Genomic DNA, 25719 nt, shown 5'->3' with positions numbered 1-25719 from the left:
CTGAGATGTCGGAGTCATGTCCCAGCGACCTGCCGGCTTCCACGCGGGAAGGGCTTTGGAGCTGATGTGAGATCCCGTGTTTGGGGTAGGTTGGCCCATCTGTGGCCTTCAGGAGTTCATATGCCAGTTTATGTATGAATTCTGAGTTGGTTCCTGGGAGCCTCCTCTTATTCCTCCAGGTCTGGACTAGAATATATTGCAGAGAACGAGACTGCCTGTCTGTCTCTTGAGAGAGCAGCAAGCACGATGGTACGGCTCAGAAATCTGTAGTTTGGGAGCTGGAGCCGGGCAGACTCCAGCCGGTGGTATCAGAAGAGGTGCTCTTGGGCGGCAGGCCGCCTTGAGATTGCATGTTGAAAGTGGGGATGACTGAATTGGTCAGGAGGGATTCTAGTGGGGGGAGAGGCGTCTGGAAACAAGCAAACGAGGGGAGCCTCTGTGTGTGTGTGTGTGGTGGGGAGGGGCGCTAGAGCACCTGGCACTGTGCCAAGTGTCCTGTTTAACCCTTAAGATAGATCTGGGCCTCCGTGTGGGTTCACGTGGTCCTTTTCACACACGTGGAAACAGTCACAGGCAGTCAGGTAGCTGCCCCGAGATCCCCCACTGGCTCTTGGTGGAGCAGGTTTGGAAGGCCACTGACCTGTGCTCCTGGCACTGTGTCTGACTTTCGACTAGTGGAAACTGTGCATGTGCTAACCTCTTGTGAACAGTGGGAGCGACCCTGGAGTAGTTCCTTTGCTCCCATCATTTCATCCTCTGGATGGGAGTCATATCAAAGGCTGGAATTGAACAGATGGTATAGTAACAGATGGCCCGTGCAGGGCTGGGAGCTTCCTGTGCATTTTCACTGGTTCTCACAAAAGAAGCCCTCAAGGTAGATGAAGAAATAGAGGCTCGAGAGAGACGAAGAGACTTTGCCAAGATCACACCTTTGATCCCAAAGCCCACCACGTCTCTCTGCACTGGGCCAGCATGGTCGGGGACACAGAAACGAGTCACGGGGCCGCACTCTGACCACACGCAGGTGGGACAAAGAGGATGGGACCCAGGCAAGCTCGAGAGTAGCCAGGGTGTGAGAAGTCCATTCTAGAGGGTCAATGTGATGGGACATCAGAGGAAGGAATGTTTAGTTTTCCAGTCTCTCTTTCTACTCCCCAAACTCTCTCTCTTTTTCCTCCTTCAGTGGTCAGTGACTGATTCTTAGGTTCAACCCTCCCAGGGCCTCTGGCCCCGGTCATACCCTCTAGAATTCCCTTAAATTTAAGAATGTTTTGACAGTGCCGATACTAGCCTGTTACCTTAGATGTGTAACCTGTTGCATGCCAAAGGGCTGGAAGAGGGAGTTGCTTAGGGTATTTTTACCCACTTATACAATACATTGAAGAGGTGGTACCTTCCACAGGTAGCTCTCCTGTTGAAGAGGTCAGGACAGCCTCTTTCTTGCTTCACGTCGTTCAGTGATTCCTTCTGTAAGCTCTACTTGAAAGAAAGTCAAGTCCCCAGCAGAGTGCCTGATTCCAATACCACCTGCAGACACTTTGCTTTCATAATTCTCCTCTTTTTTTATTAACAGGAACATGTTACAAAAGTAGCTTTGCTAGTAAACATAGTGAAGAATTTCTGGCGGGCTTAGAGAGTCTTTCCCATTAAGGAGGGTTCTGTGCACTTGGCATCTAAGGTACTTGAACTGCTCTTATCTACTTGGGGTTCACAGGTCATGTGTCAGTGCTGGGGTCTCAGACAGGGACATGTGAGGGCGTGTGACTCACTGTACTGATGTTCTAATATCCAGGCAGACACCATACAGTAAAAGCAGGGCTTGTCCTTTGAGACTCAGCTTCTCTGATTTACTCTGAACCCTCTGCAGCTCCCGTCAGAGCCACAGTCTGGGGTTCGAGGACCAAGAACAGAAGCCGGTGTGGTTACTAGGTCTGGCTCAGGAAACCAAGGATGCGAACGGGTGTTCAATCCTATTAAATCCCAGTTATGATTTATGAAGCCAAAACCCAACCTGAGACTGAGATCTGTGGCTCTTCAGCCTGATTATCTCACTGTTAGGTACCTGAAATTTTCTTTAAGCTGAGATGATATATATGTGGTATATATGTATAGATGATATAGATAGTAAGATTAATTTGAGTTCTCTTACTTTGTGATAATTTCACACAGGTTAGTATTACATAATCTATGAAGATACAGTTCAGGTATAAAGTGAACTCAGTAGGGTAAATGAGATTGCACGGATTTTTTTTTTAAACCCTGAGCACAACACAATTATTTTAAATGATGTAGAACTTGCTAATTCAATGAATAGCAACATATGGATGCGAATATAACAATTTTTAATTTACTTTAAAGTATTTTCAGTTAGTGCTTTTTGATATCAGATTAACCTTTCTCTTCACCTTATTAAAACATCTTAGTGTGTATTTAGAATTATATTGGGAATTATATACATCTTACCATTTCTTTGGGATTGTCTTTTTACCCTTTCTCCTCTTGCCCCTGGAGAATTACAGGTGTTTAAAACCATTAGGAACTGTCTACACTGTCCACCCCTGGTGCACCGGCAGCTTCGGCCCTGTCTGGGAGCAGCCTGGGTGAGACCCTCGCCTGGTCTCCTCGACCCTCCCCTTCACCTGTGCTTTCCAGAGAGAGCCCTGGTCTCTCCTGTGCGTTTGTTCTCGCCGAGACACAGCCTGAGTCTCTCTGCACTCTTCCTGGTACGGAGCCAGGGCTCCCCTTGCTCTCTGTGCCAACCCACGGGTCTCGTCCCCTCCCGGGCAGGTTCTAATCTGGAAGTGGCCTCCAGACGTTAAATTGCTTCCATTTCTCCACTTATATAAGGTACCTAGAATAGTCAAATTCATAGAGTCGGAAGGTACATTGGTAGATGCCTGGGGGCGGGGGAATGGGGAGTTAGTGTTTCATGGGGACAGAGTTTCAGTTTAGGAAGGTGGAGATTCAGGAGACTCAGGAGATGGATGTGTGGTGAGAGCTGTACAACAATGTGAATGCACTTAGTGCCACTGAACTCTACAGTTAAATAAGGTTAAAATAGTATGTTTTATATTATGTGACTTTTACCACAATAAAAAAACTTAAAAAAAAATGGCTTCCATCTCGACCAGTCCCACTAGATTAGGTCAGTCAGGATAGACCAAGCGGTGGAAGCTGCTTTAGCCTTTGTGTCAGTGAAGAGCTTTAGCCTTTGTGTCAGACCCAAGTTCCAGCCCTGTCCCTGCCTCTCCTGCTTCCTGCCTTTCTTCCCTCCTTAGGTTAGGTAGCTGGGGCTATGGGATCATAGTACCCCAGACTGGGGGCTTACACAGCAGCCATCTATTCTCACAGTTTTGGAGGCTGGACTTCGAGATCAAGGTGTCGGCAGGGTTGGTTTCTCCTGAGGCCCCTCCTCTTGGCTCATAGATGTCCACCTTCATGTTTCCATGGTCTTTCCTCCGTGTGTGTACTTGTCTGTGTCCTAATCTCCTCTTATAAGGACACTGGTCCTATTGGATTGGGGCCCACCCATAGGACCCTGTCTCTACATACAGTCACATTCTGAGTCCTGGGGCTAGGATTGCAGCATATGGATTTGGGGGGCACAGTTCAGTGCATAAGTTCCCCTTCCCGCCCTCACCCTGCAGCCCTCCTCTTCCTCTCCCTTCCCTTCCACTCTCTTTCCTACTTCCTCCCTTCAAGTGTCTTCTTCCCACTACTTTTCCTTAACCTGTAAAGCATCCTGCACAGCTAGAAAGATGTGAAAGCTGGGAAGTCGAAATGACAGGTTTCTCCTTCCAGCCCTTCTATTAATCAGCTTTGTGACTTGAGCTATTCACCCATTATTATTATTTTCTTTAATATTTATTTGCTGCATCGGGTCTTAGTTGTGGCACGCCGGCTCTTTGTTGCCCCACGGCACGTGGGATCTTAGTTCCCCAACCAGGGGTCAAATTGGCATCCTCTGCATTGCAAGATGGATTCTTACCCACTGGACCACCAGGGAAGACCCTTCACCCATTCTTGAAACACTAATTTCCTCGGCTGCAGGATGGGAGTTATTCTTCCTCTCTTCCCTTATAGGACTATAATCAGGAAAAACCAGAATACCAGCTTGGATTTTTAAATGCTTTTAAAATAAAATATGCTGATATAAGATAGAAGAAAGCTCTGACAAGGTGTAATGTCTACAAGATTATCTGGAGTACTTGAAATTCTAATTAAAACAGTGTGTGTTTTAACTCCACAAGTTTTACTGTGGTGTTGTTATCCTTAATTATATTATTAGCAGTCAGTCATACAGGTTGTGGTTGTTTTTTTTTTGTTTTTTTTGTTTTCCTCTCTCAACAATCTCATTGTTGCTCTAAAGAAAAGGTGAGAGCTGCTGAAACCAAGCTCAGTTCGGGGGTCTGGCATAGCCTCCCCTGAGCCCCCTGACCCCAGCTGACTGGACAAGAGTGACCTTTAGCTGAGGTTTGGCCTCCAGATGTACAGTCGGGCTGCGGGTTTAGAGCCGTGAGTCTAGGGTGACAGTGGGGAGGGCACTTGGTGGGGCACCCCGAGCGGAGGTGGGAGGGGGCTCCACACTGAGTTGTAGAGTCCATGGAATCCTTGCGCCGCTGGCAGACGCTACGTCACATCTTTTATCTCTGCTGGCTCTCCTGGGTTTCATTGTATTGCCTGACAGCCTTCCTTTTTAGAAAAAAGAAAAAAGTCAAGAATAGCCACAAGTTGGACTGTTTGAAAGAGGTTGACTTCTCTGTCTTCTCCCCAGCTGCTGGTCCGTGAGACAAAGAAGTATTCTTTGAAAGAAAATGAATAGGCCCCGGCTGCCGGGGCTTGGGAGATGGGAGATGGGTTGTGAAATGTAGAGTGCGTTTGTTTTATCAGGTGCTCCCCTGCCAGCAGGGTGATGTCAGTCTGCTGCCGTGGGCTGTGGTCAGACAGGAGAGGGATCCCATTGCTGGGCAGCTGGCTTGGGGGACTGAGCCGTGGTTCTCCTTCTTTGGTTCAGGTTTAGAAACAATAAAAGGGGTGAGGAGGAGAGTAGAACATAAAATCTTGGACACAGCAGAGATTTAAATTGTGGCAGAAAGCTCTCCGTTGGGCAAGGCATAGAGATTTTTGTGAAAAATCCTTAGAAGTTATAGCAAGAGACCCCTTACTATAGCTGTCCTTTCCCCTTTCCCATAAACACAGACACTGTCATTTCAGCCTTGTGCTGTCTAACCTCCATAAAACAACAATAAATGCCCTTATTTTGATTCATTTCCCCCGAGTCATGCCCGCCTTAAGTGCAGCCACAAATCCCTGTCTGGCCTTTGGCCCACAGAGCTGATGGAGGCGTTGTGATGGGGGTTGAGCCCAGTTCTGACACCGCCCCTGCTTTGTCCCGGGACCCGGCCGTCCCTCTGAAACCGGATCAGTTGTCTCTGCTCCGTGGTGAAGGTCTTAGTCTCCGCCATTCAGCTCAGTAAAAGTCAAGTCTGCGCTTTGTGGACCACATTGCATTTATCTCGGGCTTCAGTTGACTAAGGACAACTTTCTCGTAGCATTGGAATAAGTAAATGATGCCGGGACACTGGGACCGAGAAGGGTGCTTGGTTTTTAACTAAATCTCCTTCAATTATGAGGTGAACTGTGAGTCAGGAGTTCTTAGTTGAACCAGCTTTTGCTCCCACCATGTCAAGGGTGTCCTGTAAAAGTTGACTGTTTCTCTATCAACCACCTTTAGAAGTTGTACCTTATGGACAATGTAGATTTGAGAGCCAAAGGTAGGCCTTCAAGATGAGCTAATGGAACCACTGAATTTTACAAATGAAGAAATCAGGGCTGAAGAGACAGGTGCTGTTTTGAAGGCCCTCCAGCAGGTTCTGTATTGGATCCAGTCTAAGATGAACCACTGTGTCATGTCCGCCAAAGAAAACCAGTCCTATCAGAATATGCCACTTGATGAAAAACTTCAGTTTTAGCTATATTATAATGTAGGAAATAAGGAGTCTTAGAAGCTTTTTTTTTTTTATTTTTTTGCATTACGCGGGCCTCTCACTGCTGTGGCCTCTCCCGTTGCGGAGCACAGGCTCCAGACGCGCAGGCTCAGCAGCCATGGCTCATGGGCCCAGCCACTCCGCGGCATGTGGGATCCTCCCGGACCGGAGCACGAACCCGTGTCCCCTGCATCGGCAGGCGGACTCTCAACCACTGCGCCACCAGGGAAGCCCCTTAGAAGCTTTTAAATATGGCAAGAATGGGATTCTGAAATAAGGCTGCAGATTCCTGTGGGTCTCATCCCTCTGCCTTGGTCTCTCTTCTCCCACTCCATTTCTGACTTTGAAAGCAGGATTTTCCTTCTAATATTTCAGCAGAATCATTATATAGCACATCATAAAGCTAAGTGGTTTTCTTTTTTCTTTCTCTCTGTTAAACGTTTTTTAATTGAAATTAATATATGCTGATTCTTGTGAAATCTTGGGCCCAAATCCTTGCTCATCTTCAAAACTGGGAGAAACATTTAAGGAATATTTTTGATCCATATACTAGAACTGCTACCATGACTAAAAACAGCAATTAAGTAAATTTTTTGTATCCATTAGGCATTGTTCTTCAGCATCACATACCTGGATAAGATTATGTTCTGTTAAAAAGGCCAGATATATTTTAAAAGTTGAGCTTCTTTAGTTATAATTGTAACTTAAAAAAAAAAGTTAAATTGACAATTGTAGCTAAGCCAACTTGAGAAATTTAAAATACTGGGTTCCTCAGCTCAAACTCCCTCCTCTTGTTTGTTCTTGACAAAGAAAGATCATTTCTCCTTTTTCAATTACCAAACCATTGTGAGATTTAGAATACACATGAGCACAAAAGAAAGAAGTCTTTTATACACCAAGATAAGTTCCTTTTGGTGTGTATTTTTTTTCCTTCCCTGCTTGTGGTCAGGGTCTGTATAAGTTTCATCATTTGTTTTTCTGACAGCGCTTTGCACAGCCTTCGGCATGTAATAGACACTCAAACACAATCTGATTAAAAGCTGAGCTGGAGCTTAATAGGACTCTGATGAATCCAAGTGTCTACATAACCTCAAGCACTTCTGCTTTGATTTGTTTTAACTTGATAAATATTTAGAAAATTATCTGACTGACAGAGAGATATGGCTATAATAACAAAAGGTTTATTTTTATTTCAGGGAAAATTAATGGATGCTTGTTCTTATTTAACAGTTAATTGTAGAAAAACCTGAGAGAGAAAAGGATCTCGTAATACTGGGATCTTCTTTCATCTACTTATAAATACAGCTTTATTGAAATATAATTCACATTACCGTACAATTCACCCATTTAAAGTATACAATTCAGTGGATTTTAGTGTATTCACAGAGCTATGCAACCTTCACCACAATAAATTTTAGAACATTTTCTTATCACCCGCAAGAGAAACCCTGCCCTCAGTAGCAGCCATGTCCCACCCCTCACTTCTCCCAGCCCCCAGCAACCACTAATCTACTTTCTGTCTCTATGCATTTGCCTTTCCTGGACGTTCCATAAAATGGAACCCGATGGTATGTGGGCTTTTGTGCTGGCTTCTTTCACTCAGCTACTGTTTTCTAGGTTCATCCATGTCGTAGCATGAACCAGTACTTCATTCCTTCTTGTAGCTGAGTAACATTCTATCGTATGGATATACCACATTTTTTATATTTGTTCATTGTTGATGGATAGTTGGGTTTTGGGCTATAATGAATAATGCTGCTGTGAACATTCATGTGTAAGTTTTGTGTGAGTATGTGTTTTCATTTCTTTTGGATATATACCTGGGAGAGTAGTTGCTGGGTCTGTGTTTAACCATTTGAGGAACTGCCCCAAGTGGTTTTCCCCAGCACCCGCACATTTCACATTTGCTCCAGGAGGACATGAGGTTTCTAATCTCTCCACATCCTCATCAACACTTGTCCTCTGTCTTTTCATCCTAGCCCTCCTAGTGGCTGCGAGGTGGTGTCTCATTGTGGTTCTGTTTTGTGTTTCCCTGACGTCTAGCGATGTTGAAGATCTTTCCTTGTGCTTCTTGGCCATTCTCTTCTTTGGAGAAAGTTCTTGTCAGATACTTTCCTTTTTTTTTTTTTTAATTAATTAATTAATTAATTTATTTATTTTTGGCTGTGTTGGGTCTTCGTTTCTGTGCGAGGGCTTTCTCTAGTTGCGGCAAGCGGGGGCCACTCTTCATCGCGGTGCGCAGGCCTCTCACTATCACGGCCTCTCTTGTTGCAGAGCACAGGCTCCAGACGCGCAGGCTCAGTAGTTGTGGCTCACGGGCCCAGTCGCTCCGCGGCATGTGGGATCCTCCCAGACCAGGGCTCGAACCCGTGTCCCCTGCATCGGCAGGCAGATTCTCAACCACTGCGCCACCAGGGAAGCCCTACTTTCCTATTTTTAAATCGGGTTGTCTTTCTATTGTTGAGTTGTAAGAGTTCTTTATATAAATATATCCTTAAATAAATCTTTAAAAATTCCTTATTCTACATTATCTTTGATCTTTAACGTACCTCAGAACTCTATAACCTGGGCACCCCTTGCCTCATTTACTCATTGTCAGTGTATACTAACCATCTGCTGCATGGGATATATTGTGCTCTGTGTTCTAAGGATAGAAAATGAATAAAGTGTCCCTTACTTCAAGGGGCACAGAACAAAGTGGGAAGGGAAGGGCCATAGTGATAAATTTCTGTGGGTATTCAGGAAGAGAGATGACTTTGAGATTGAGGAATCAAGGAAGGCAACCTGACGGAGATAGCATTTTAAGTGGCCTTTGCAGGATGTGTGGGATTCAACACAAGAAGATTAGGGGAAGAACCTGAGTAAAGATCTTTAGTTCTCTGTGGAATGGTGACTAGTCTAGTTTAACTTTTAGGGCTGAAATTTTCAGAGCTTAGAAAGAGGAATACTAGGAACACAGATCGGAAACATAGCTGGGACCAGATGTTGACTTTGAATGCTGAAGCAGTCTGGATAGTGTTTTATCAGTGACTGGCAAGCTGCTGGCTGTTTGGGTGAGGATGGAGTGATGTTCTCACAGCGGAGCCTTGGAAGGCTGTGTCTACAGAAGGTGTAGGATGAATTGGGGGTGGCGTGATTGAAGGCAGCGCTGCTGTGTTTCTCTCTTGGAAACTGACACATGCATTAGAAGACAAGAAGGAACTCCTGGGAAAATTATTTAATCTTGTGGTTTCCAAATTTATTTGACCATGGATTCACTTTTTTTTTTTTTTTTTACATGTAAGATCTGAGGTACGTACTTTGGGTTTTGATGTCTTAGTTCAGTATTTCACAAGTAATAATTTCATAGTAAATGTTGGTTGGTTGGTTGGTTACTTGATTGATTACAGGACTGTGGACCATAGAATTGGGTCTGAAGGAATATGAGATATTAGCTAGTCTGTCCCCTGGTTGGATGGAGGCCCAGAGGGGGGAAGTACGTGCCCATATTTGCCTGATTCTAAATAAAGGGAGGGTATCCCACAGGTGCCTTGACTCCCAGATCAAATGTACTCCTTGAGCTTCCCTGTTGGTGCAGTGGATAAGAATCTGCCCACCAGTGCAGCAGACACAGGTTCGAGCCCTGGTCTGGGAAGATCCCACATGCCACGGAGCAGCTAGGCGCATGAGCCACAATTACTGAGCCTGCGCATCTGGAGCCTGTGCTCAGTAACAAGAGAGGCTGCGATAGTGAGAGGCCCGCGCACCGCGATGAAGAGTGGCCCCCACTTGCCACAACTAGAGAAAGCCCTCGCACAGAAACGGAGACCCAACATAGCCGTAAATAAATAAATAAATAAATTTAAAGGGGAAAAAATTGTAAAAAAATTTTTTTTAAATGTACTCCTCAGTTTTACTAAAATAATTTTAACCATGTTTTGCTACGTACACACTGACAACAGCAAATCCTGCTCTACAATACCTGGCATTGGGCCAGGGCCCTCTCCAGGGGGGCCCGGAGATGAATGAAGGCGTGTAACTGAGCAGACCTGCCTGCCCTTCTAACTGTGGCTCTTTTCCTCCTGCCCCTGGTTCCTTTGTGCTGAGCCGTGTGTGGGGCTTGCACAGTGTTTAGGAAGGAGGTGTTAGCCTGATAGGCAGAGGGCATGGTTCTTGCTACAGTTAACCTGTTCACGTGTGACCCTGAGTGGGTGACTCCATCTGTCACACGAGGGAATCCAGCACTAACGGCATGCATGTCCCCATCATCTCTAGAGGAGCCCCCCTCCCCCCAGGGGAGGAGGACCACCTGTGGTTCCTTCGTGGGTCCTTTACCCGCCCGGTTACCAATCTCCAGTGTTTTCAGAGGATTCCTGTGGACTTTCTCTGCCAGACACCAGCAATTCAGTCTCAAGATAAGCAATGCCTCCATTTGATGAACTTAAATGCAAACAAGCCCAAGAACTTGTACAAGGATGGAAATTGGGGAGTGAAGCAGGAATGTTATCCTTACCCCAAGAGTTTTGCTCTTCACGTAACAGTGATTGCTTGTGTAATGAGAGACTCTTTCTTTTTTGGGGGGATTCGACTTCGTTGATGTGGTGGCGATTTTCCATGGCAACTGTCATTGCCACACATCTGGCACCTGATGAAATGGCTCCCAAAGCCCGGGGGTCCACACAGAGTGCTCCTCATCCCACTTATCCTGCCAAGGATGTGGAGAAACGCTGGGTGGAGGGTGCGCTGGCGCTGTGCCTTGTGGATGAGGCTTGATTTGCAGTTGTTGGGTTTCTCAGGGTATCACCAGGGCTCCTCCAGAAGTTAACCGGCTTACTGATGCTCTGTGGAGAAGGAGAGAATGAGAAGGGGGGGCAGCTTTCGAAAGGATATTTTCTAATTTATTAAGGTACAGATATTAGCACTGCTGTTTGTTTGTTTAAACCAAAAATGACTTAATAGGTAGTAGAGCTCAACCAAAATCCTACTGAGTTTCTGAGTGTAGCAGGTCAGCATAGGGCTTGTGTTTTAGGTATTTCATTTAAAATGGAAAGTTCCAGTTTGCTCTGGGGCCAGAATCCTTAAAAGAAATCCTGACTGTGGAGGTGTATTATGGGTGACTGTATATTTGCTAGTTTATATCTTGCTGACTAAATTGGCAAAATTTCTATTTTTCCTGGTAAACATTAAGAAGGCATTTTCCCCTCCTTTCCCTAACAAAATCGTATTTGTCGTATGTGTGTGAAGCAAACGGCTGTTAAAACTGTCCACGCATTCTGTGATGATACGAAAATTAGTGGTGGCAAACAAAGATTTCCTTTCTTAGGTACCACAGGCCTCAGATGAAGTCGACTTTATCCTAATGTGACTCTCAAATTGTGACCAAGTGGAAACAAAATTGGTCAGGCCTTAGAGGCCAATATGAAAAGCACAACAGGTTATTATTTGTGAAAATTTTAGGTACTCAGCCCCCCATGACTTAGAAAGCTTGATGTTTTCTCTTAAAGTAACTATTACTCTTGCTTATAAATTTTAGAAAGTATATAACCATTCTTGTAATGAAAGGTTATGCTTATTTTAATTCATAACAAGGCACAAAGTTATCTCTTCACACAAAGCCTTTCTAAAATGGGAATGAAAAACAGCAAGATGTCAAATCAGATCAAAATGTGAACTCTGATCGTGAGTGTCTGACTTTGAAAATATTTTGAGAACAGCACACGTGCATTCAGCTGGTGAGAGATTATCCACAGAAACTTAGTGCTGATAATAATCATATTTTTAGCATGCCATTTTTAGTGTACCGTAAGAACAAAATATGTATTTCCCATTAAACAATGTATTTTTGTTTGTTTTAACATTGGGGGCAAACATGTGAACTATTAACCCATAAATTTTCCTCATTCTTAAAAAAAATAACATACCAAAGACATAATAAAAGTGTAACATGCAAGAAAAGTGAGTTTAGTGGTTTAATGAACCCACGGTTCGGTCATCATACTCTTACAGCTATGCAGCTGAATACCCACAAATCAAAAGACCTCTGTTGTTTTCAGTTAACTTTTGAGATGGTTTATGTTTGATACTCTTTCTGTCCCCAGTTACTTTATTGCAACTTTTTATTTTAAACTCTCCCCTAAAAAGTTATTGAAGAAATGGTAGGTATGTGATGTGATGGATGTGTTAGCCCTGGTGGTAACGTTTTGCAGTATATAAGTGTATCAGATCAACACGTTGTTCACCTTAAACTAACACAATGATATATGTCAGTGATGTCTCAATAACGCTGGGGGAGAAAAGAGCGACTGTGCTGGGAAACCATGTTTATGTAGAAGGGCTCACGCTTGGCAGCTCCCAGGGGCCCGGGCGCATTTTGAGAATGGCAGCCCGTCCTGTTGCCAGAAACTTTCCCCCGGGAGTCGGGCAGGGGTGGGGGCGTGTCTCCTGCTTGGTGACACGTGTCTCTCTTTCTCTCTGCTCAGGTGAAGCTGCTCTCAGGGGGGAGCCCCGGCTGCAGACCCTGCCCGTGGCCTCGGCCCTCACTAGTCACCGCACGGGGCCCCCGCCCATCAGTCCCAGCAAGAGGAAGTTCACCGTGGAGCCCGGCGACGACGAGCTGGACTGTGAAAGTGACCATGCTTCCAAGATGAGTCGCATCTTCGCCCCCCACCTGTAAGTGCCCCCCTCACTGAAGCGGGTCCGGGGCCGCGGTTCTCTTGCCGCTCTGTGCCGCTGACTCGGAAGGGGAGAGATGCTCGCTGCTCCCCCGCCAGGAGCGGGCATTAAACCGGTGTTAACAGCTCCAGGAGAGGTGACCTCTCAGCTCCTTCCAACGCATGTGTGCGGCCATTCGAGCGTGTTCCCCAGAGGAGCTACCTTTCCCTAGAGCGGCTTGGGGACGTTGTCTGGAAGCCTTGGCTTCTCTTGCCTGCTCACTGCCGGCTGCTTGCGCGGGGGGCCGGTCCCCACCGAGTGTTCTTAGGGGCCGGGGTAGTGGCCGAAGGGGCGAGCGCCGGGCCACCGCTGTGAAATGCTGGCTCAGGAGCCCCAGTTGTGTACCCTGAGAAGTAGGTGTGCAGCCGCAGCTGTGTGCCCCACGGTGGGGAGGGCGCTTTTCGTGCTGGGGACGCGAGGCTGCTCCGCGCGGCTGAGGGCGGTTCCTCCCGCGCGCAGAGGTGCGGTGGTGCCCGGGCGGCGGCCCTGCCCCTCCGTCGCCGCCCGCTCCTAAGGCCTCCGCGTGCGTTGCTTCAACTCCCTGCGCCTCAGTGTCCACCTTTGCTGAGACGAAAGTTCTGTGACCCGATGCGGCATCACCAAGTTTGTATTTGGAAACCGGCGCGCTGTATCTGGGCTCCTCGTTGTGTTTCTCACACGCACGCCTCGAGGAGGGACCGCATGCTTCTTCGGAGGTCTGGCGGGCTCGGAGACCCCCAGGCAGCTGCGTGGAGAGGCTGGCCTGGCGGTTGGGCGGCCGGTGGGTCGTCTGGGGTCTTGGCAGAGGGCAGAGGCCGCCCTGACGGCTGGCAGGAGCGCGCTGTCTGTCTGGGTAAAAGGCGCTGCCCCTTTCTCCTCGCCACACGTGAGTTAATGTATAGTGATTACTCAGGATTCTCGGCCATATCCCCAGTTCTTCGAGGATGCTGCCGTTCCTGGCAGGAACGTGGAGCGCATAGTCCGGGCTCCTCGCTGGAGGCGGGGACCTAGCACGGTTCGAGGGGGCCGGTCGCGCCAGCAGCCCTCGGCATTGCCGGCATTCCAGCGCGCTGGCCTGTGTGTGTAGTCAGGAGACGTACTGACAGCGGTATTTCTCTATCCTCAGTAAATCACTGTAGTGTTAGTCAGAGGCTTAGCCTGCAGTCTGGAGCCCTGGAATTTGCTACGATCAGGAATCCAGCAACAAGGCTCTGCAAAACAATGACCTCTCGCAAAGAGGGAGAGGCTCCTAATTTAGATCCTGGGCGTCCAACTGTTTGGAGTTCATTCTTTTGTTACTAGGAATCTTTTCCTCTCTCCAAACCCAAATAAGAGACATTTGGTCCTTTTCTCTCTCTGTCTCTCTTTTTTTTTTTTAAATGAAGAAAGGGGGAGGTGGCTCTGAGATAGTAGGTTTTGTGATCAAGCATGCCTTAGTTTCAATCCCAATTCTGCCACTTTCCATCTTTGTGGCCTTGGACAGTCACTTAATTTATCTGGGCCCGATATCCTTCTCTGTAAAATGGCAATGTTGACAGTTATGTATAGAGCTATTGTGAGCAGTAGAGTGAAAATATGCAAGGCGTTGGGCCCAGTACAATACTCAGTTGATGATAGTTACTGCTTTTATTATTAATGAGTCCATTATTCAGATACGGGTAATGATAGGGAATAAGAGCCTGTTACAGTGAATGTAATGTTTGAAAGTCATAATGTCTGGGTTAACATCCCAGATTCCTTCTCTTTCAATGGGAGTAATAGTGGTTCCTTCCTGAAAGGAAGATGCTAAGTGCTTAGTGCAGTGCCTGGCAGATGATAAGCAGAGCTTTCGTCATTATTAGTATTATTAGAATGTCGAAGCATTTAGAGAATGATTTTGTAACTCCTTGGGTGGTTACACATGTGACCTTGATGCACAGATCTGTGATGACGCTGTAAATAATTTAAAGTGTAAGTAATAGAATTGCAGAGTTCACGTGCAACTCACAATGGATGTCATCATGCACAGGTTTAGAAAAACAGAAATGGCAGCACCCCCGGGCCAACTCCCTGGACTCAAAGAGGAAAGGTGGGCAGTGTCACTTGTTCGCCGCAGGTTAATTCCTCATCTCAGTAACGTTACTGATGTTTCCATGTGTGTTTTCTAAGCGCTGAATGACCAGTTTCACAGGCAGGTTTAAAAGATGCTGCACCTCTTACTTCTCCATGGGTTAGGGTACTTAAGTGCATTGTTTGATTTGATGAAATGTTTCCTGTTTGCACTATAGTGTGTCCCCTCCTTTTTATTTAAGATATCCAAGAAACTTCCTATACTAAATTACAGATTCATATGAAGAGGGTCTCAGAGATGCATGCTTCGGCTGCATTTCACTATAACCATCATATTGAGATATTTTCCAGTAGAGAGATGGAGAGATTGACCCAAGGTAGGAAGCTACAGAGTATGACTAACTTTCATTTGATTTGATTCAGGGAGTAGGGGGAGAGAGAAGAGGTTTGCCTAGTGATTTCTCCAGAACTTGGAAATTGAGGATTCCTGGGTCATTTGAACCCTTTATTTTCTTATTGAAAGGGTGACCCTGAGAAAATTTTTTGTTTTGTTCCCTAAGTGTTAAGAACATGAATGTCTTATTTGGGAGTTGAAAAGTACTCTTATCTGCCATAGAAATAAAGTAGATCAAGGTATGAGGCAAGGGGTAGAGTGGGGTTCGTCTTGTGGAAATGTCAGTAAGTAATTTTTTCTACGACCTTGGTATTCAAGTGTGATCTGGTGAGGAAGAGCTCGCCCTTCCCCCTGTCTATCATCCATATGGACTCAGGGATTCCTGTTTTATTTGGTGAGTTGAGCTGTCCCTGATGTGGCAGATAAGAGCCCCTTCAACTGACTCATGTGTCCTCCTTACACGCCTTCCCCCCCACCCCTTTTTTGAGCACTTCCTCATTGATTGGCAGACCGGATGTTCATCTTGTAACTTACCTGCTTCCGCCATGGGATCGGCCATTCCTCCTGGGGACCCTAATTCCTTTCAGTGGGGAGTAGTATTTAGAAGCCAAGATCTGGGTGCTCAGTGTAACTGTGGTGCCATTGCCTCTAGACTTGAGTTGTCTAATACAGTAGACACAGTTGCATGTGGCCGATCACACTTAACATTAAATTAAGTTTAAAAAATCAGTTCCTCAGTTGCAGTAGCCACATTTCCAGCTCAGTAGCGACATGTGGCTAGTGGCTAGCACGTTGGACAGAACACACATAGAACATTTCTACCATCACAGAAAGTTCTGTTGAACAGCATGGTTTCTAGACTCTGTGGAAAGAGCCAGGGACTCATGAGTTCGTTTTAATACTCCAGGTGTAATCCAACCCCACGGAGTTCTTCCTCACCCTCCCCTATTCCATATTTGTATCTCCCTGATGCCAACAACTTCAACCCATTTACTTAGTGCTCAGTCCTACCGTACACTTGAAAGAGTTTCAGAATTGCTATGCCTGTACCACTCTGAAAAACAAACCTGCTAAAAAGAGTTCAAGATTTGTTGGTGTTTTTTTTCCCCCTGGTGCTGAGGGTATAATAGTAGCCTCTTTTGAAGTACCAACTTCAAGTTACCTCCCCTCCCCACTTCAGTGTTGTGTTAATTACAATCTATAATTAATTTCTGTTGGCACTCAGTCGGAGATCTTTTCCCATCCTTGTTGATTTCATTTTTTGAATATGTAAAACTATTAACATGCTTCTAAAAGTCAAGACTGTGTAATCATATTGCTGTATAAGTAAGTGAAGTCATTATGCTGTACACCTTAAGCCTACACAGTGCTATCTATCAATTATGTCTTAATGAGACTGAAAGAAAAAAAAGTCAAAACTATGTTTAAAAGTACTAGAGGAGGGCTTCCCTGGTGGCACAGTGGTTGAGAGTCTGCCTGCCGATGCAGGGGACGTGATTTCGTGCTCTGGTCTAGGAAGATCCCACATGCCGCGGAGCGGCTGGGCCCATGAGCCATGGCCGCTGAGCCTGCGCGTCCGGAGCCTGTGCTCCGCAACGGGAGAGGCCACGACAGTGAGAGGCCCGCGTTCCACAAAAACAAAACAAAACAAAACAAACAAAAAGTACTAGAGGAGTATTATTCCCTTCCCTGTCTCCTTCACTGCTCTTGTTCCCTAACCCTGAAGGCGATTACCCTTCTTGTGTGTCCTTCTGTTAAAGTAAGCAGATACATGAATATTCTCTCATTCCCTTTCTTTCTTACACACAAGGTGCCATACTTTGTATACTCACTTGAGCTCAGGTGTTTTCAGTCAACCATGTATTGTGGAAATCGCTTCATGCCAGTTTCTCATCCTTGTTTGCAACTGCATAGTACTCCATTGCACGCATATGCCATGGTGGGTTCAGCTAACCCCCTTTGTTTGGACATTTAGATAATATTTTATAATAATAATGCTGCAGTGGATAATCTTGTGCATTTGTAATATCTTGTGTATTTGTAATACAATTAAGACTCTTGAAGGCTAACAATTGATGCAGTATAACAACATGCTGAATTCATACTGGTTTTGAGACTTAGTCTAGGCTGCTTGGCTGGTAGAACCTGGTGAGAGTTCTGTGCTGAAGAGTATAGTCTAAGATGGCTTTCAATTTTCACCTCTGTGTGTGAGTGATGGATATGTAGCTGAACTCTTCACTCAGTTACCTGTGAGAGGAAGGGAATGTATATTGAGTGCTTACTCTATACTGGCCCTATGCCAGACACTTTAAGCGTGTTATCTCATTTAACCCTTACAATAAGTGTGTCCCTTTAAGATGGTGTGTGTGTGTGTGTGTGTGTGTGTGTATTACAGAAGCAGAAATTGAGAGCATAACGTGTCCAAAGTGATGGAGTTGGGATTAACCTTGCTGTGTGTGACACCGAAACCAATCATCACGTGATGTCACAGCTGTATCTCACCTGAGACAAGATGACATGCATCTTAAAGATGGACATCACATATTTAGGGTGACATTTGACCATTCTAGTGTCTGGCACATGGCAGGTGCTAAAGTAATTTCTGTGTTGAATTGAAAATTAGACCCACTATCCAGAGAATGTGCTCTTTGAGCTCATTTCCCAATTGGAAGAGGCATCCTCTTTTTGATCAGTGCTATATAAATGTGCAAAATAGTTGCCCCTGGCCTCAGAACAGGGCAAAACCCATAAGCTCACACTGAGATCAAAGCCACGGTCACTGGCCTTGTGCTGTAACGGCTATGCTCACCCCAGAAGGCGTGAACAATCCAAGCTGAAAGAGGCAGGGCCCAGTGAAAGGAAGCATGACCCCTTCTTGCTGGTGTTGCTCCTTTGAAATCCTTTCCTGGTGTGACATGTGTCCCCTGATGTTGTCTTTGCTCCTGTGGCCATGCCTTTGCAGTGTTTCTCAAGTCTGATGGAGCCGATCCTGGTGTATCCTCGAGTGTGTTCTCCAGGCTCGGGTCTTCGGTTCCCTTTGCTCCTCCCCTTTCTCTTCTTCCTTCTCCTTTGCTTTCTTCTTCCCTTAACCTCCTATTCTTATTCTTTTTTTTTTTTTTTTTCTCCCTTGGTCTCAGTCACTTCCCTCTTGACCCCATAAGAGTGAACAGAAAAAGAGGGAAAAACAGACTCAAAACCAGTAATTCTTGCAGCTTGACAGAAGGTTGGAGGAAGCCTTTGAAATCACATTCTGGGTGGGATTTAGAAACTCGGTTTAAAAAAAAACAAAACCTTATTGATTACTGACTAGAATGGACATTTTTTCCCCCTAGAGGGATTGATTGTGTAGATGGTACCTCAGGTGTTCAGGAGTATCTAGTTTGTAAAGTATATGCATAATCGTTGGCAACACCATCATGCTCTGTTCGGTGATTCTCCATTTCTTGTATCTCTTTAGTACCTTTAGTACTGATGTGTATGAACATGCTTTCCCAGGGGACTGTTAGTCCACAGACTTCATGAAAGTAGAGGAAGCAATTCCTCATTTCAATTTAAAACCAGACCCAGAGGGAATGTATGGTGCAGCCACTATGGAAAACAGTATGGAGGTTCCTTAAAAAACTAAAGCTAGAGCTAGCATATGATGCAGCAATCCCACTCCTGGGCAGATATCGGGAAAAGATGAAATCTCTAATTCGAAAAGACACATGCACCCCTGTGTTCATAGCAGCACTATTTACAATAGCCAAGACATGGAAGCAACCTAAGTGTCCACCAACAGATGAATGGATAAATATATATATACTACATATATATACTACATATATACCATTGAATATTACTCAGCCATAAAAAAGAATGAAATATTGCCATTGGCAACAACATGCATGGACCTAGAGACTATCATACTAAGTGAAGTAAGTTGGACAGAGAAGGGCAAATATTATATGATAGCACTTATATGTGGAATCTAAAAATAATACAAATGAACTTACTTATAAAACAGAAACAGACTCACAGACATAGAAAACGAACTTGTGGTTACCAAAGGGGAAAGGTGTGGGGAGAGGGATAAATTAGGAGTACAGGATTAACAGATACTATATGCAAAATAGATAGACAACAAGGATTTACTGTATAGCCCAGGGAACTATATTCACTATCTTGTAATAACCTATAGTGGAAAAGAATCTGAAAAAGATTATTTATATATGTGTGTGTGTATATATATAGTTATATATATATATATAGTCGCTTTGTTGTACACCTGAAACTGACACAATATTGTAAATCAACTATAGTTTAAATTAAAAAAAACAAACAGCTAGACCCAGAGGAAATTAAAAAGTTGGGGTTATTTTAGTACCTTGACCTAACAGCAGCTGAGACTTTAAAAGGTAAACAGTAATGTGTTTTTATTAGGTAAACAGTAGTACGTATTTATAGGCAGAGCATGTTATTGCTGTGTCCATGTCTACATAAGCCTTAGAGGGAGTCAGAATTTTCATCACTGAGAATGGTGATAGGTCAGGATTCCCAGCATCCAGAGAATCAAGAGAGCCTTTGTATCAGGGCTTATTCGTGACCGTGACTATCTGTTGAGCCTGATTGTGTACCAAGCCCTGTGCTGAATGTTTCATGGGCGTGATCTTCTTGCGTCCTCTCAACCGTGTGATGTAGGATGCTATGATTATCCCTCTTTTGCAGGTGGTAAAACTGAGGCTCAGCGAGGTTTGTAACTTGCTCAAGGTCACAGAGCTAGCTAGTTGGGAACGGAGCCAGGAATCAAAACCCAGCCTGGCTGTTCCTGGAGCCAGCGCTGTTAGGAACCATGTTACATTGATGATGAAGAGCGCATGCATCCAGCTGCTGTGAATTGTTTGATACAGGAGCTTAACGCCTTGTGGTTTTGGATGATCTGCTGTGTGAGCATTCTCCACACAGCGGAGTGATGCTTTGGAGATGACGGGTGGAGAGTGGTCTTTGGAGCACGCGGTGACGGGCTGCAGGCGAGTTAGCGTGGAAGGGCTCTGAGAGCGCGAGGCAGGTCCATCCGCCCTGCACGGCGAGGCTTCCCTGCAGGGACGATGGGAGGAAGAGCAGCTGTTGAGCTTCCCCTGAAGAGGCTGAAAGGGCATCTCTGTGCAGGTGAGAGCCCCACGTGAACAGAGGAGGCTTTCCTTCATGCTCAGGAAAGTGCTTTTGAAATTGTGTTCTGGGGACTTCCCTGGTGGTCCAGTGGTAAAGAATCCGCCTTCCAACGCAGGGGATGCGGGTTCGATCCCTGGTCGGGGAATTAGGTTCCCACACGCCATGGGGTGGCTAGGCCCGTGCGCCACAACTGTTGAGTTCGTGTGCCTCAGTGAGAGAGCCCGCGTGCCACAACTACAGAGCCCATGCACCCTGGAGCCTGCGCGCCACAACTAGAGAGAGAAAAAACCTGCACGCCACCGCTAGAGAAGCCCGCACGTTGCAACGAAAGATCCCGCATGCCTCAACGAAGATCCCGCGTGCGGCCACTAAGACCCAAGGCAGCCAAAAAAAAAAGAAATTGTGTTTTGGTTTAAAATCTCTGACCCAATATTAAGTTAGTGGCACAGGCCAATAGTAACGTTAGTTTAAAGACGCAGACTGGGGCATTTTAAAATTTTCTTTAAATATATGAAGACATTTCCCCCCCACTACAGATTTCATAAATCAAGGACTTTTGAAATAGAATCCCTCAGACTATGTGCTTTCTCTTTTTCTCCCACATCCTTTTTGGCATTGTCTGAACTTGGGAAGTTTTAGTCCCGAAATTCTCTCCTCTTCTGCGCTTTCACACACAATCGTGTAAGTCTTCCCACAAGTGTTCTGGGATTTAAGAGGATATTTTATAGCCTTAATTTTAGTTATCCTAAATAACTAACTCAGAAACTGAGATATTGTTAATTTTTTATTTTTAAATCCCCCCAACCTACAGCAAGTATGTGTATTTATTTTGAAAAGTAAATGAGAAGGGAGCCTGGGTTTTTAATGAGTGCTTCTGTGGGGTGTCAGAAGGGCTTCGTGTGAGGCTGACTTTGCCCTGCACTGGAGCTAGGGCTGCGGGTCAGCCCTAACGGGGGTGGAAATGAAGCTGGCTTTTACAGCCACTCTGTGTGACATTAAAGGCGCATCTGTGTGTTGCATGTGAGTGTTTTGCTAATGAAGTGTGGTACCTTTAAATAAAGGTCACGGGCCCGACCTCTGTTGTGTGGGTTTCTTGTTTGTCAGGCTAGAGGCATTTTCTCATTTTCACAGTTCAGCCGAAAACAAAGACCTCCTTATCCTAGCAGGGCGCTATGCTCTTAAGAGCTGACATCAGCCTTTTCCCAGCAGGCATCATTTCTGCCTTAAGAGTCTTTGCAGAGAGCTCGGAAGGCAGAGAACCGTCCTGCCACTGGCGTTGTTCTGGCCAAATGACACACGGGAGGCAGAAATGCCAAGCGTGCCAACAGTCAAGGCAGCAGAATAAAGGACCGTCATCGCGTGTCTGTTCTCATCTGCTCTGGGGACCTCTGGGCTCTTCCGTATCACAGAGCTTATAGAAGTGGGACGAGAACCTTGAAAAGGGGGGACTTCTTTACTAGAGAGGCATTAAAGAACCTTTGGGATCCATCAGAGAACTTTCATTAGCATGTGTAAAGACACTTTTTAAGATGCCTCACTAAGATGGAAAAAAAGAAAAAGAGTGTTTTTAGGTTGATGGATTAAGTCAAAGGCATTTGTTCCGAAGTTGAGGAAACAACACAACATAGGGTTTGGCCGGTTTCCCCTCCTGCCCTGATTCTCCAGCCGCCTCAGCCCCTTTTAGAGCGCCGTCTCCATGAAGGTGCATCTGTGCCGGGGACACAAAGGGCAGCTATATTTACACGCAGAGGATTAGTCTTGTTGCTTTGTGACCGCACAGGCCTCTTGTTGCTGCAGTGTGGAGCCAGCCTGTCCTGAGAGCGTATCAGGTGCCGTCACTTTAGTAGATCTGACTGAGGACCAGAAGGAGGACTGCTCAGAAGTGTGTCTCGTGTGAGTGTCGGTGGTTCTTTGATGTTCCTCTGGGTCCTGCTTGTAAACCCGTGGTCTCCTGTGCTGCCTGCGGCTGGCACACAGTGAGGTGGTGGCCAAGTCCCGCGGGCTGTGTTTGGTGTAATGTTTGTTTCATGACTGCCAGTACTTTGGTCCCTTATCTTCTTTGCTAAATCTTTGGGTACACACACACACACACACACACACACAAATGCAACACACATTCTCTCTCCCTCCCTCTCCGTCTCTCTGTCTCTCTGTGTCTCTGTCTCTCTCTCAGTTTCTCCACAGATTGTCTCCAAAGCATAATTAAAGAGCTCAGTGTTGCAGTAAGGGTTTGGGTCTGGCAGGAGCTAGAAACCTTGGCAAACAAGGGATCTGGATTCTGGATCCGAGCCTCCATGGCCCCAGCAGAGGCCCCGTGCACCGCAGACTAGAGGGGGATGGATTTCGCTACCGTGCTCTCCTCTGACTTCTCTGCCTCCTGCCTTGCTTTCCTTGAAGAGATCTAAGAATACAACTAACAGATCCACAGAGAAACCGGATCAGGGCCAAGTGGAAGCAGCAAACCAACTCGTAGTTGGTCAGGTCACTTCAGAAGCACGTCTGAGGCTGAACCCTCTTTGCTCCCCCAAACCTGTCCCTGTCGTTGAACCCGTCGAGGGAGGGTCGTGGGCTTTTCTAACTCATCGGAAGTCGTTTCCTTGGGACCACCAAGGTGACCCCTCAGGGGTGCAGGGCACTGCTGCCCGTCGAGTGCCTCAGGGCCCTCTTACCTCAAGATGCTCGAAGGACAGAGAGTGTTCCTCGGCCAGAGTTTGGGAAGCGCCCAACCCGATCTCCTGAGTCTGCCTGTGTGGTTGGCGCCAGTCAGGCTCTGAGAGTCTGAGGTGCAGAGACGTGGTTTAGCCCAGGGTTTCTCAAATGTAACTCGCCATGGGATCCTCGATTCCTTTCTCACGAGCCCTGTTAGCAATATTCCGGGGGGCAAACTTGCCTAACAAAATGAGCATTTTATTTGGTTTCAAAATTCTATTATGAACGTGCAGACTCGCAAGGTTCTGGTGCCGTACAGCTTAGGTATGTGATGACAGGATTGTGTGATCCCTTGATTTGGGGCTGTAGGGTGCCAGCTTTCATGCTCAGGGCTTCCAGCGAAGTTCACTGAGGCCAGGGAGGCTGAGGACTCCCGGGGCCCCATTGTCCCCTGACCGTGTGCCCCTCACCTTCCTTCCTCACCCACTGCCTTCCCTCCGAGCTGTTTCTAGGGGTGGATTGTCTCCACTTCCGTGTCCATTCCCCAGCCCAGCGCCGTGATCCGGACCATCAGCGTTAATGAAACTTCTCTCCCTCCCTCGCTGGTGCCCCGCTGGTCGCCCGATGCAGGGGGAACCTGATCCAGGTTATCTTATTTGACTTCCTGTTCCATTGGAAGCCTCTTCTCCCTTGGTTTCCTTGGCCCCTTTCTTGCTTTCATTGGTTCCCCTCCCAGTTCTCTGGCTCCTCTGTTCAGGATCTCTCAAAGGCTCATCATTAATCCATCCTCCAGGGCTCCGTTCTTCTCACTGCACAGACCCTGGAAAGAAGTCACATGCCAGCTCATGCCTTGATTTACCACTAGAGGTGGAGGGTTCCTAGATCTTTATGTCCGGCTGAGGCCAAACCTCCACACCCCCAGAGCCGCCTGCCTTCCGGATAGTGTATGTGCCCCTCAGGCTCAGAGTTGCCCCACCGGCCGTGACTTTATAGGCTCCTTCTCCTCCAGTGCGTCCCCAGGTCTGTCCCCCATCTTCACGGCAGGGCGGCCGTCCGTCTTTCCACTTGCCCTGAAGTCACCTCGCTCTTCTTCCATCTGGTCTCCCATGGCTGCTCTCTCTCTGCCCCCTGTTAAATCAGTCTGCTGAATCTTTTCCACGAAGCTCCTGGCCTCGGCCATGGCTTAGACCCCCATTCCCATGGCAGTGCCCTCCCTACTGGTCTTGGCACTTTAGTGCAGAAGAAGGTTTCTGAAGTCTTCCTCTCTGCTTGGAATCCTCCCACGGCTCCCCTCGGCTCCAGGAGACCCCGAGCAGACCCCCGCCTGCAGGAGCTTCCGCGTTGCCTGCTGAGGTGCCGCCCACTGCTGTCCTTCGTCACTTTTCTTGCCTCCTTCTCTTGGCAAAGGGCGGTTCCTTCTGCGTCAAGGCGAACAGTTCTATGCATATAACGATCACGCTTTGCTGTCCCTTATCGTGTCTGTCCCACCGGCGCACCCAGCATAGCGCCCGAGGCCTTCTAGGTGCTAAGTAAATGTTTCCATGAAAAATGTGGCACTCGGAGGGCACTGTCAGTGCTCTTCCCTTTGGAAAGCATGGTAAGAATTGCTTTCTTTTTTACTTCTTTTCTTTTTTAAAAATATTTATTTATTTATTTATTTATTTATTTATTTATGGCTGTGACGGGTCTTAGTTGTGGCACGCGGGCTTAGTTGCCCCACGGCATGTGGGATCTTAGTTCCCCGACTAGGGATCGAACCTGCGTCTCCCGCATTTGAAGGCGGACTCCTAACCACTGGACCACCAAGGAAATCCCAAGAATCGCTTTCAAATATGCAATGAGCCCTGAGTGGCACCACTTACTGTACTTCTGTTTTTTCTGTGCAGCCCTGATGTTTCATTCACGGAAGCCCTGGAACAGAGAACCCCACCACCACTACTTGTCCTGCCTTCCTCCCCGGACCCCTGTTCCCCCCAAACAGAAACATGCAAATCCTTAGTACCTGGGCATGTGCACACTTAATAATCGGAATCACTGGCTCTGCCTGAGATGCTGGCTTTGGATCAGATGCTCTTATCCCAGTGCTGACCCTGAGTAATAAGCCTTCAGAGTTTATTGTAGGAATGAATTTTCCCCCGCTCCTCCCTCTGTTTATATTTCTTCCTGTGCATCTTGCTCTGATCCCAGTGTGAGCACCAGGTAAGGTGTATAGAAATGAGAAATCCAGTTCAGGTGGGTGCATCTCGCAGGTCAGAGGGATGGCCAGACACTTGTGGGTGTAAACAATAGTTCTGGCCATGCTAGAAAAGCCAACAGATCTCTGCTCAGGTGTTTATTACTTCTGGAGTTCTTTAAATCTACCTAAAAAGTTCTCAAAGCCAAAGCGTTTTTCAACCATCTCATAGTAGAGCTGTGGTGTGTATTTTATTTGTGTGCGACCACTTTGGGCGCTAGCTCTAGGGCAAGTTATGTCAAGTGACCGCAGCGCAGAGGCTCTGTGTTCTGACCGTGTAACACGGGTGCGTGGTGCTGATGCCCTGTGGCTCTGTGATTGGCATGTATTTCTTGAGAGCCTCCGTGGAGGGCAAGGCAACATTCACTGATGGGCAATGGCTCTGGCTCATTTTTGACAGTAAGATAAAATCCAGGTTACGGGGCTTCCCTGGTGGCGCAGTGGTTGGGAGTCTGCCTGCTGATGCAGGGGACGCGGGTTCGTGCCCCGGTCCAGGAGGATCCCGCGTGCCGTGGAGCAGTTGGGCCCGTGAGCCATGGCCGCTGAGCCTGCACGTCCGGAGCCTGTGCTCCACGGCCGGAGAGGCC

At 46.7% G+C, this 25719-nt stretch overlaps 1 protein-coding gene across 2 annotated transcripts in view; it reads left to right on the top strand.

Moving 5' to 3' along the window:
* Positions 1 to 25719, top strand: part of VGLL4 (vestigial like family member 4) — a 155825-nt gene that overhangs the window by 103826 nt on the left and 26280 nt on the right. For both annotated transcript variants that reach the window (XM_060110858.1, XM_060110856.1), the window contains one exon: positions 12446 to 12635. In XM_060110858.1, coding sequence (XP_059966841.1) covers positions 12446 to 12635 — 190 coding nt within the window. The remainder of the gene's footprint in view (positions 1 to 12445; positions 12636 to 25719) is intronic.

The sequence above is a fragment of the Mesoplodon densirostris genome, chromosome 10 (genome assembly GCF_025265405.1).
Source record: "Mesoplodon densirostris isolate mMesDen1 chromosome 10, mMesDen1 primary haplotype, whole genome shotgun sequence".
In the NCBI taxonomy this organism is placed as follows: domain Eukaryota; kingdom Metazoa; phylum Chordata; class Mammalia; order Artiodactyla; family Ziphiidae; genus Mesoplodon; species Mesoplodon densirostris.
Note: the sequence above shows the minus strand (reverse complement) of the source record. Positions and strands in the feature narration are given on the sequence as shown.